The sequence below is a fragment of the Cimex lectularius genome, unplaced genomic scaffold (genome assembly GCF_000648675.2).
Source record: "Cimex lectularius strain Harlan isolate CLEC.00 unplaced genomic scaffold, Clec_2.1 scaffold5, whole genome shotgun sequence".
Lineage (NCBI taxonomy): Eukaryota > Metazoa > Arthropoda > Insecta > Hemiptera > Cimicidae > Cimex > Cimex lectularius.
The window spans coordinates 457,249-469,637 of record NW_019392993.1 but is presented as its reverse complement, the minus strand read 5'-3'; the positions used below and the strand labels follow the sequence as shown (position 1 = coordinate 469,637).

Genomic DNA, 12,389 nt, shown 5'->3' with positions numbered 1-12,389 from the left:
TGTCTTCCATGCTAATCATTAAAAAGGACCACGGGATCCTGCAGTACTTAGAAAAACATTTTGTTTATCGTGCCAACGTTTCGATCTTTATTGAGATTATCTTCATGGCTCAAAGTGTTTGTTTTCCGTGTAGATGTGTCATTCTTGTCTGTCGTGTCGAGAGTGCTATGGAGATGACAGTACTTGGTGCATCACATAAGTCAAACGAAGACTACACTTAATTCTGAGCCGTAGTGGGAAAAAAACTTTTGCATGATGAAATTTTTTCAGCGAGCGGCCTGACCCGTTTACCACCGGATCCACTGCGAGGAGCTCCTTGTACCCATAAGAACGCAGGGCACACCCTTTTTGCAGTTCGGGAGGTTTGGGGGTATCCTTTTTGGAACAGTACCTCTACTTCGAACACGTGATAGGCCTGTAATTTTCTGGTCTCGGATGCCCAGACTTCAACTACAAATACATTGTGCATATCAATAGATGGTGAACTTAGCTAGTTTCTTATTACAGTGATAAATTTTTCCACCATTTCAAAATAGCTTTGAAAGGATTCTTCTCGGGAACTCAGATGTAATAACTACAAACTCTATCATTCAACCCTGCACAACTCCTTCTTTCTTATTCCAACCAGCTCGTTCGGGAGCTACTGGGTCAGACCAGATGGACTCCTAGTATCGCTTTTTAATTTAATTTTTTCAACCAGGTTGTCAGGGATATCGACTTGTAACTTGTTGCCAGATTCAGGCCCTTGCTCTCCTTAAAGAAGGAAATATCATGTGTCTCATCATCCACATGCGCTGCCAACGGTTAGGCCGTACGCAAAATGTAGAAGGATTTCAAAAAATCGTGATTCGTACCCTGAAGGTTTCGAAACATTTCATTTCGGATACCGTCACACTATACCATACCAGTTCTCCGACCGTCAGCGGTTAAACATTCTCTTCACAGCCGTCGAAATCAATCGTGATTCTTTCTGTCCCGGTTTTTATCCCACGAAAATAATTTACTGATTTATTCTTTAACATCTCAAGTCGTATCACTGTTCGTGATGAGAAGGTTTTTAAGATTTTTCGCAATCTCAGAATATTGCATTGAGATGATGAAGAAGAACTATTGGCAGAGCATTTATATTTTTTTAAATTAATGAATGTAAGAGGCGAATATTAATGTACAAAATTATGATGAATACATTACTATTTTATGTACAGTTGCTAAAATTAGCCCTGAAATCAAGGTAATTGAGGGACTATGAAATTAATAAATAAAATATTTGTAATATTGGGCCCTGTCGAGAAAGTGGGTAATTGCAGGGTCTCGTTTTGTTGATTAAAGAATTTCAAATTTTATTGAATTGCTCGTCTAGTCACAGTAAGTCAAATTTATTTTCAGTAGGCGGAGAGCTCGCTTGACCCTCGACCACGAAAATGCCGGAGAAAGAAGAGGCGTTCAAGGAAACAATCGCCTTGACATCGCCGTAAGTACGCATCCGACCCGACGTCTGTGTTCGAAATTGTCTAACTGTGTACAATTTCAGAGGTGGTAAAAAGACCACGACGATTGTAGAGAATGGTGAGGAGTACGACCCTCATTTACACCGACAGGTCGAGCACCCGACCACGTAAGAGAGAAATATTAATAGTTTTTTAATCATCAATATTTCAATATTACTATGTTGATTCATTTTTTTTTGTTTATAGTAATTTCGAAACATTGGTCCATTTGCTCAAAGGATGCCTGGGAACTGGAATTCTGGCCATGCCGGACGCCTTCAAGAACTCAGGCCTGGTCGTTGGCACTGTAGGCACGGTATTAATCGGCTTTGTATGTACATATTGCCTTCATGTCCTGGTATGTTTCTAAAGTTAAATACCTATTAGTATTATCTTATGTTTATAATCTCTAAACATTTTTCATCACAGATCAGGTCCCAATACATATTATGCAAGAAACTGCGAGTACCCCTCCTGACCTACCCCGAATCGATGAAAATCGCTCTTGAGCAAGGACCGAACTTCTTGAAGTTTCTCATTCCGATTGCCGCGTAAGGTTTGATGAAATGGTATTTGCTGAAAAGGTACATTCCAGTTTTGTAATGGGGTAATTTTCTTTTTCTGGAATTTCCAGACCTCTTGTGGACATATTCATAACACTGTATCAACTCGGTATCTGCTGCGTCTACGTCGTATTTGTGGCAGAGAGTGTGAAAGAGGTAAATTTTTGCTTGTGTTTATGTAATTATATAATTTCATTGTTTACTTTTTTTTAATTGGAGTAATCATGGTATTTTTTAACAATTGTTAGATCGCAGATTTCTATTGGACTGAACTGGATGTGAGGGTTTGGATGATGATAATACTCATTCCGCTCATCGCAATCAACCTAATAAGGAACTTGAAATTGTTAGCTCCGTTTTCTTCATTGGCCAACGTCATTACTTTCATCGGACTCGCTATCATCTTATACTACATATTTTGGCCGGAGTTTCCATCTCCCTCAACCGTGGAGGCATTCGGGAAGGTCCGCAATTATGCACTTTACTTCGGAACCGTCCTATTTGCGTTGGAGGCTGTTGGAGTGGTCGTCGCACTCGAAAACAACATGAAAAACCCCAAAGCCTTCGGCGGCTACTTCGGCGTATTGAATCAAGGCATGGGCCTGGTAACGTTCATGTACATGTTTGTCGGCTTCGTCGGGTACGTCAAATACGGTGACAAAGCGAGAGGCAGTGTTTCCCTTAACATACCGAACAACGAGATGTGAGCATATCATCAGAGGGAAAGTGGATTCTGAGAAAACTTATAAAACTGATTTATGGTTTCAGCTTGGCGCAGGGTGTCGTTTTAGCGTTTGCCATAGCCATCTACATATCCTACGCCCTCCAGTGTTACGTTCCGGTGCAGATCATATGGAACACATGGCTCAAAAAACATATTGACGAATCGAAACAACTCATGTGGGAATATATTTTGAGAATCTTGGTTGTTATCGCCACACGTAAGTACCAACTTTTAACTATGGTTTCTTCTGCAATTTTTCCATAACTCAATTACTTACAGTATTATTGGCTGCGGCGATACCGAGGCTGGGACTTTTCATATCTCTTTTTGGGGCCCTCTGCCTATCCGTCTTGGGTCTCATATTCCCTGCCGTGATCGAGCTGTGCACTCTCTGGCCCGATCAGCTCGGAAAATACAACTGGATCATCTGGAAAGATGTCCTGCTCGTCATTTTTGGCTTCGTAGGCCTTATCTGCGGGACGGGAATCACTTTAATTGATATCGTCAACTCTTTTAAATAAAGCGAAAAGAGAGCGATAACGAATTTCTGAGTTAAGGAATAGCTGGACGTATCGAGATATGTATTGATTGAGCCATGATTGATTTCCACTTTAAGCCTTATCGTTTGGCAATAACGTCACAGAGAAACTCCAGGCCATGGAAATATATTCACAAACAAAACAGAAAAAAGAAAAAAAAAAAAGAATAACTTCACTGCTCAATCTACTTATGTATACATACAACACAATAAGTGTACATTCAAGTTGTTAACAACGAATGTTAAATAGCAAATTTGAGTAATGTAGTTTACAAAAATTTGAAAAGACAAAGCTAATTTTTACTAACTAGGTACTGTATATTTGTACAAGTCGGTTGGTAGGATAAACATCCGCGGTTCAGTAAGACTTGAACGGAGAGACTCGAGCTAAAAATCATGACTTTTGCCAGATTGTTTACATATCAAATATGCTGTAAGACCAAACTCTATCGATAACTGAACGACTAAAGTTAAAGTAAATTATACACCAAAAACAATTTCGAAAAATAATTGCAAGGATCAGCGGACGGAGAAATTGAACATAACTATTTTTCCAAATGGTGTTATTGTATAGCAAACAACTTAATTAGTTTTTTATTTTATTTTCTCCAGCTTATCTAAATTTTGAGCTGTGGCTCTCTATTTCAATCTCAGTTTCACAAAAAGTCCTTATTTCAACCCTTCAAGTTTTTTATATATGTAATACAGTTTTCTGCGGTCATAATTAAATAGCGAAATCCAATATCTAAACCTAAATTGATAATGTAATAACAAAACGCTTTTTATGCTTTTTAGTCGATTTATAGTATCTATTAGTATCTATTAGGCAATCTCTGATGTCGTCCAGCAAACTAGATTTTAGTTTTAAGAATAAAACTCGTATAAAAGTATAATAAATGTATTTATTGGATGTTATCTATGCCATGCATAGAGTAAAATTGTTTACTTACTTTATAGCTACTTTGAGTAGCCAAACGGTAGATGAAATTTAACCAATTCTGTGTAAATAGAATGTAAAATATTGTTAAATAAATACTGTTATAAAATGGCTTGGTTGTTTATTTATTTCTTTGATCTTCTTGTACAAACCATAAAGAAAGCATGGTAAAGAATGTTCCAAGTGAAAAAGTAATGGTTGGAATTAGACTAAAGTAATTTATAATAAATATTGATTGTTTGCGCCGAAATAAATAGTTTTAAGAACTAAAAAATGTATTTGTTTAATATTAGATTTATTTAAATGTAATTATTATTTTGTTCCGTTTTGTTTATATATTTATTTTCAACATGTATTAAAACAATCATAGATTTAATATAAGTGATATAAGTGGCATTAAAATACGGTTGGCTCTGCAAACAAACAATATCTAGTAGGCCCGTTTTTTCGCTTGGGGTTTGATCTGTGCGCACCTACGCTGTTTTCGTTCCGTTACCTAACCTATTAAATGTTTGTCGCGAAGTGAACACCTATTGGAAAAAACTGATAACCTCGGCGAAGGCATCACGCACGTCACCTGATCCCCGACCATCTGAATCTGACCTCGATACCTACCTCTACCTCGATCTGAACCAGTTCAAATAGATGAAGATTTGCTACCTACCTCAAACCATCAGCTGAGTAAACAAACAAACAAAAAAAAACTTCTGTTTTAGCTTTTAATAATATTGTAATTAATTTACTTTGTTAAGTTTAATATTCCAATTGTTTGTGTTTAAGAATTTAGTTGTAAATGTAACAACATTACAATTTTATGTACAAGTACAATTATAGTATTGATTGTTTATAAACTATATTTTTTTACTTGATTATCTCTCCAATTCACATTCAAATTCCTGGAAACGGATTGGGAGGTACGCTAATAATTGCAGTAAAGCCCCTCCCGCCAACATTGATCTTAATTGCAATTAAACATATTTTTAACACATGTTAAAGTATAATGGATGAAAATCATTATTGTAAATAAATTTCCTTTGGGCTTATTTAAAAGGGGAAATAGTTTAAAAGCATAACTAGATGAAGTAAAGAAATATTAATAGTTAAATTACAATTTTATATGGCCGAGGCGGTAAAAAGTGTAAAGGAAGTTAAATATTAGCATATCAGTTCATTACCAAACTGAATCTTAAGCAACAACCACATTCAAAAATAAAATTTATACATAAAATGTTTGACTTTTGTATATAAAATGACATCGACAAAAAAATTAATCATCTGAGCAGAAAGAATTTCCGAAAATTTAAATAGCCAATTTAGCTCACAGATGTAATATTAACATATGTAACACATTTTTTGAAGGAAAAATCAGTAGTGTACGTTGTTTTTTTTTTAACGTTTATATGCGTTTAACGCATACCCATAGAAGAAATGGACGAATACAATCCATATGATCATCGCAGTATCGCCAATCCCACAACGTAAGTTCTTACGTCCTTTTACTCTACCTACTTTATCTTTTTTTTTATCTTGCTAAGCAATAAACTTGGTACTATCCAATCAATGTTGTATAATTCGACTGACTATAACGACTACTGAATGTGTACAATGATGATATTGACTCTAGTTTAGATGAAGTCGAACACAGGTTCGTCTTATTTTTTTGGTTAAGTCAATCATGAAGGACTCATACATAAGTTTATAAAAGTCCTCCCAGAAAACTAAATGCATCCTCAATGTCTACGTTGCTGACAGGTATTTCAAAATTGAGCAATAAAATGCCTATTTGGAATCCAAGCCGGTCATCGCAGGTTATCACTGAAGTATGTGTCAGGACGAGATCTATTACCTTCTCTACAGTAACGATATAATAGAAAATTAGGTAAATACTACGGTTTCTTTTACTGATCAGGTTGATAGGGAAAGTAGTGCTGGATTGAAATGAAAAAAGTAAGCTTAATCCCCCAGTCTCCAGAATTTGAATCAGGCTGGAGGAAGGAAAATCTGTGTATGCAGACATTGCCAACTGAAAATATAATACTTTCCAACTCATACTTTTCAATACTATTCGCCAATAATGCCATGTATGATGTTGGTACAATAGAAAATGCCAAGAAAAATCGTGACAAACTCAATATTGAGTACTTGGAAGTATTCCCCAACGTTCAAAAAAGCAGTCTTTACCACCAGATGCTCCAGCCCAAATGGCCTTAGACATCCAGCTCTATAGTTATACAACAGATTCGATTGAATGTACTCCTTGGTGACTTCGAACTGAATTGATGACCTCCACCACGAATTTAAGTTGGAAAGAATCGAGGAGCCAAAGCCGACCAGGAACGCCTTAATATGTCAACATTTAACATATAAAAATTATCCTTGTTTAAACTACATTGTAATAATAAAATACGCTAACCTGATTTGAACAATATTCGCCTTTTCAGGAATTTAGAAACTTACATCCATTTGATCAAAGGATGCCTCGGTACAGGAATTTTGGCGATGCCCGACGCTTTCAAAAATGCAGGTCTTCTTATGGGAACCATAGGAACCATTTTAATGGGGTTCATCTGCACATATGGGATCCACGTTTTAGTAATTTCAACCAATCGTCATCATTGTATTATTTCTTTAGTTAATGGTTTTCTAATAGATCAGATGTCAATACATATTGTGCCAGAGGATGGAAATCCCACTATTGACCTTTCCTCAAGCGATGAAAATAGCGTTGGAACAGGGACCATTATGTTTAAGATGGCTGGCTCCCGTTGCATCGTAAGTCTATTAATAAATCTATACATATGTATATACAGGGTGTTCAAGCTAATGCGCCCACCCCATTTTTTTTCTTTGCGGTTCTAGATAGGAAAAAAGTATGTAGAATAATTGAGTGAGACTCCCCTTCATTTTTCATGTAGTTTGTTCATGAAAGTTCGATTTATTTTTTACAGGGTTCTTGAAATAATCCTAGATGGATGTCCGGCACATAATACCAATGCAGTTCGGCACTTACAGTGAATGTTTCCTAACAGGTGGCTTGGTAATCATTCCCCTTTACAGTGACCTCTATGCTCCCCTGACCTTACACCTTTAAACAATTTTTTGTGGGGATATTTCGAGAACCGTGTTCACGGTGGTGTTTTGAAACCCATCACTAGTCGTGAGGAACTGAGGAATAGAGTTGTGAAGGCTCTCTTGACAGGGAAGCCGTACTGTGTGCGATGAATGGTTCAGGCAATCGGGGGCGTGCATCTTTCAACAGGGTCGACATTCATGTTGAACCGGCACACGGGCACTACTGGGTCTGTCTACACTAGCGATTTTTTGTTTTGTTTTTTTAGTTATTCAAACGCGTTTCGGCATTACGCCATCTTCAGTGAAAAACCCGCGAGTGTAGACAGACCCAGTAGTGCGAGAGTTCTCCAACTCGCAGACCAAACCCAGGGTTTTTTTCTACTTTTTATAAGAAATTGAAGTTTGAGTTTTAGGAAATTGAAACTTGAGTTTTTAGTAAATTTTTAACTCAGATAAGAAAGGACTTGTCCCAACAAGAGTCTGGAAACGAAAAATAAACGTTAGTTCCTACCTATTTATGTTTTAGTGGTCAATTGACCACCACCATCCCTAACCAAGTTACATCTTTCAATTAATTATTATTTTTTATGTAAGGTCTTTGGTTGAGATAAAAAGTCAGTATCACGAGCGGGATTCGAACCTACGGACCTTTGGCTAAATACGACGCTGCTCTACCACTTGAGCTATCGTAACTTCGATCCTCTCGGACACCGACTCTCCATCTCAACCTACCTTAGTTCCTACATTCCATTGATTTGCTATCTAATCGTTTTATTCCCAGATAGCAACAGTTACGGTTAATTGTTAATTCCGGTGTGGCTGGTCCCAATCCCGGTTGAGAAAAGAGGTGGGATTTGAACTGCAACTAAGTATTTCGGTGAATGAGTCTTGGGTAAGACCAGGTATTGGTCGAGGAGAAAAACTATACAAAATACGAAATTTATGGGATTTGGCAGGAAATTTAGAAAGCTTTCAGTCTTTTCCATCTTGGGGATTCGAACCCACGACCTTCGGCTAGATACGCCGCTGCTCTACCACCTGAGCTATCGTGATCTCATCCACTCGGACATCAACTCCCCAATTGAAAAATGGCAAAAGGAGTGAAAACTCATAAGGTGGGGTTGAGATGGGGAGTTGATGTCCGAGTGGATCGAGATCACGATAGCTCAGGTGATAGAGCAGCGGCGTATCTAGCCGAAGGTCGTGGGTTCGAATCCCTCTCGTGCCATTAACTTCTTTTTTTCATCTCAACTAAAAACCTTAATTAATTGTTAAGAATTTGAATTCAACTTATGTCGAATCGAGGTAGAAAAAATTAAATCGACCTTACAAACGTGACGTCCCCCTCAAATCTTACAAACATAACTTTGAAATAATTACACTGTTGGACAGATAGTTAAGAACGTCGAAGGTTGTCACAGACCCAGACTGGAACCCCGTCGTTTCCTACGAACCTGGAGAACATAAAGTTGCAATAGTTGGACAACCGATCAAATAAATAACTATCGTCTATTTATTTAGTTGTCACAAGTTCTATTGAAGGGTTGTCACAAGGTCAAAAATATGTAGCGACGTGGAACATCGTAAATTGGGGTCGCGTCAACCATGTGCGCGACAACCGTCTTTACTATCTGTCCAACGGTGTAATTATTTCAAAGTTATGTTTGCCAGATTTGAGGGGGACGTCACGTCGTTCCCGTCTGGGTGATAGCCCCTTCAGATTTACAACCTTTGTTCACTATCATCGTTTACCCTAATTTTTCCTTACTTTACAACCGTTCACCCGCGGCGTAGGAACTCCCTTGACTTTTGATTTTCCTTTCCACCCCTACTCCGGTATAGAAACTGGAATAAAAAGAGAGGACTTGGAAATCAAAAGTCAGTCAAAAACCAGAGACTCATCCCAGTCAGTCAAAACCAGAGACTCACCCTAGGCAGTCAAAACCGGAGACTCACCCTCAGGGAGTGAATAGTCAACTCCAAAAGACGATCCGGAACAGAAGCAACCGCACTCCGTCTGGGACTCAACAAGGGAACTCAGCCAGCCAGAGCCAGCGAGGACCAGCCGTTGCGACCCATCGAACCAAGTCAACGGTCGAGAGAACAGACGGAGTTGGGGATGCTGTGGATACTAATCGTGGCGAGCGTCGTTTGTAGAGTCCCTTTGTTAATAGACTCATCCCAGATTTAGAGTTGTGGCTGACTTTTAGATTGATTAAGATTCTGTTGTTTGGGTACAGTTAAGAGACGGAATTGTGATACTATAAATTTTAAGGAATATACTCTCTGGTTTATTGAATTCTAGAACCTTATCTTCCACTACACAAGAATAAGTAGCGACGCGCTTACGCCGACTCCTCTCTTGTCGCTTAGAGAAAAGCATGCAAATATTGAGAGAGAGCCGCGCCATCGTCCGCTTACAGTTGTTTCTATCTATTGATTATATTCTAAAATTGGCCTTACATAAACAACAATAATATCCCACAATGAAATTGAAAGGACAACAAAGCGAAAATAATAATTTGTCATTTTTATACGAAGATTTATTAAATAAAACGTTAGACAACGCTAAAAGTCTGACTTTTTTGTGTATTTATGTACATGTATACATTCTTTTTCTAGGCTGTTGGTTGACTTCTTTATAGTCATGTACCAATTCGGGATCTGTTGTGTTTACATAGTTTTTGTGTCTAATAGCATCAAAGAGGTAATAAATGATATTAGTACAAAAGAATTATTGTAATGGGACAAATGCTCAAACCGTCCATAAAACCTGAATAGAATGTTTTAAGCTGGGCGCACGCTAGATCGGTGGGGCGGCGCGGCGCGGAATCGTGAAGGTCCGCACACTATGTAGGAAGTTAGGAACTGCTCTCGGCCGCGTTGGTCGAATTTTCCCCCTCTATCTGACCAGCGCGCTGCGGTTTAGTGTTGATTTTGCATTTCCAGGAGTTCCACATCACAATCGTTGGCTTCGTCTTTACAAATATGGCGTCCGAGGGCAACCGAATATACCCGAACTCAACGATTTCCGACCGCCCCGGCGCACACTAGGCCGGTAGCGCGGCGCGTAACCGGGTTCCAGAAGTATGGCAACTTCCTCCGGCTCCGCGCCTCCCTATCGGTCTAGTGTGCGGGATTACAACTCCCGCAGGACACATTCCCTGTGGGCTCAGGCAAAGTCCGACCATCAACCCTGGTGCCTGGAGGTAACCGATGATGGAGGCATTTCCCCCTACCTTCCCTGTCCTTCCTATCCTCTTCCCTCTTCCCTTCCCCTCCCCCCTCTGTCTTTTTGACAGAGGGTTCCTGGGTTACTGAACCCGCACCCCTTAGGCAACGGGTGCGTCAGTAGGGATTTCGTAAGATTTCCTGGGTAGTAGGGCATCCAGGCGGCTCTACTAAATGAGGTTGGACTCGTGGTGGTCGTGGTTTGAAAACAAAATGTACCTCAGCTGGAGGGTACCGGCCAACCGGAGCCGGAGATAGAGTGCCTTCTCTATCTCTCCGGGGGTGGTGAAAGGCGTAGCTGTGGCTATGCTGGAAACCACAAATCTGCCTTTTTCAAGGCACATGTATGGATGTGCCCCTTACGGGAACTTCTGAACTTGGCTAGTATTGCACTACCTCGCTAGCCAAGGGATGTGACAAGTCCATGCATGTAAAATCTTCCTGGTGGTCCTTCGGGGGCATTAGGCGTCTGAGAAGTCCCCTTGGGGATATGTCCGGACGAAAAAGATCCTCATGAGTCTCAACGCTCATGAGTAAAGATGGGAACATCTGTGCGGGATTACATTCATTTCAATGTATTCTTCTTGGGGGTCGGTTCCGCGCCGCGCCGCTCACCGACCTAGTGTGCGCCCAGCTTTAGTCGGCACGAGTTAAACCTTACATGCTTTGTTTCATTGACCGTGATTCATCCTATGAATAATTATTTGAAAAGCTTTCAGATCATTACTGGATTAAAATCGACGTGAGAATTATAATGGTTGTCGTCACATTACCATTCATACTGATAACATTTATAAAGAATCTTAAGGTGCTTTCCCCTGTCTCGACGTTAGCGAACGTGATTACTTTCCTCGGGCTCGGTTTCATTATTTACTATATATTTTGGCCAGATCTTCCAAAAATCAACTCTGTCCCGCTGTTCGGAAATCCGAAAAACTTGGCACTTTTCTTCGGCACAATTTTATTTTCTCTCGAGGCCATTGGGATGGTAAGTTCAGCTTCAAAATACATAATTTTTTTTTAAAGATGGAAAAATAAATTCTTTTTCCGTTCAGGTTGTTGCACTAGAGAATAATATGGAAACACCAGAAGCATTTTTGGGTTATTTCGGTGTTCTCAATCAAGGGATGGGCACGGTGACTTTTCTTTATCTACTATTCGGCTTCATTGGTTACATCAAATACGGTAGTGCTATTAAAGGGAGCATTTCGCTTAATCTACCACACAACGATTAGTAAGTTAAACATATGAACTAATTTATAGACATAGTTTATTCGTTTATCTGTGTTTCAGTTTGGCTCAGGGAGTGATCATAGCATTTGCTATAGCGATTTTCTTATCTTTCTCTCTTCAGTACTACGTAATGTTTGAAATTGTCTGGAATACATGGATAAAACATTTGTTCGACGATTCGAAACACACTCTGTATAACTACATAACGAGGATAATTTTTGTAATCCTTGCTTGTACGAACAGTTGTAACTTGAAATAAGATTTGTATTTTATTATATTTTTTTCTCGTAATTTCAGTACTGGCAGGATTGGCTGTACCTCTCTTGGGCTTGTTTATATCTCTTTTCGGTGCCCTTTGTCTACCAATTTTAGGTTTTTCTTTTCCAGGATTGTTGGAATTCGCTGTCATGTGGAGTGAAGAGGGCAACCATATTCTGACTCTAATTAAAGACATTGCTCTAATAATCTTCGGTGTACTGAGCACTGTGGCAGCCGTTACCATAACTTCTATAGAGATATATGCTGAAATGAATCAACCTGTTCCAGCAACCAGTTAAATTAATTTTGTCTTTTTGTATTAATTATAAAGTTATAGAGTAATATA

General features: G+C 39.1%; 2 protein-coding genes and 1 long non-coding RNA gene across 9 annotated transcripts in view; 2 read left to right on the top strand and 1 right to left on the bottom strand.

Annotated features, from left to right (window-relative positions):
* LOC106663448 (proton-coupled amino acid transporter-like protein CG1139) overlaps positions 1-3,781 on the top strand; it is a 19,785-nt gene extending 16,004 nt beyond the window's left edge. For 2 of the 4 annotated variants that reach the window (XM_014388288.2, XM_014388289.2), the window contains exons 2-9: positions 1,390-1,471; positions 1,532-1,615; positions 1,695-1,845; positions 1,917-2,038; positions 2,122-2,206; positions 2,299-2,753; positions 2,819-2,991; positions 3,054-3,295. In XM_014388288.2, the coding sequence (XP_014243774.1) occupies positions 1,422-1,471; positions 1,532-1,615; positions 1,695-1,845; positions 1,917-2,038; positions 2,122-2,206; positions 2,299-2,753; positions 2,819-2,991; positions 3,054-3,295 (1,362 nt within the window). In that variant the 5' untranslated portion in view covers positions 1,390-1,421. Of the gene's footprint in view, positions 1-1,386; positions 1,472-1,531; positions 1,616-1,694; positions 1,846-1,916; positions 2,039-2,121; positions 2,207-2,298; positions 2,754-2,818; positions 2,992-3,053 lie in introns of all 4 variants that reach the window. The other 2 variants (XM_014388286.2, XM_014388287.2) reach the window with 2 other exon arrangements.
* Positions 1-6,768, bottom strand: part of LOC112127972 — a 15,403-nt gene extending 8,635 nt beyond the window's left edge. Inside the window, exon 1 of the long non-coding RNA XR_002910806.1 lies at positions 6,663-6,768. This is a non-coding gene — a long non-coding RNA (uncharacterized LOC112127972). The remainder of the gene's footprint in view (positions 1-6,662) is intronic.
* Positions 5,561-12,389, top strand: LOC106663449 (proton-coupled amino acid transporter-like protein CG1139). 4 transcript variants are annotated; one of them, XM_014388290.2, is made up of 8 exons: positions 5,561-5,727; positions 6,691-6,841; positions 6,900-7,021; positions 9,944-10,028; positions 11,265-11,540; positions 11,608-11,786; positions 11,846-12,018; positions 12,083-12,389. In XM_014388290.2, exons 1-8 carry the CDS (start codon positions 5,678-5,680, stop codon positions 12,340-12,342), a joined length of 1,296 nt encoding a protein of 431 aa, XP_014243776.1. In that variant the 5' UTR covers positions 5,561-5,677; the 3' UTR covers positions 12,343-12,389. The 4 variants fall into 4 exon arrangements, with proteins under 4 accessions (XP_014243776.1, XP_014243779.1, XP_014243778.1 ...); XM_014388293.2 differs by having other exon boundaries at positions 12,173-12,336; XM_014388292.2 differs by lacking the exon at positions 9,944-10,028.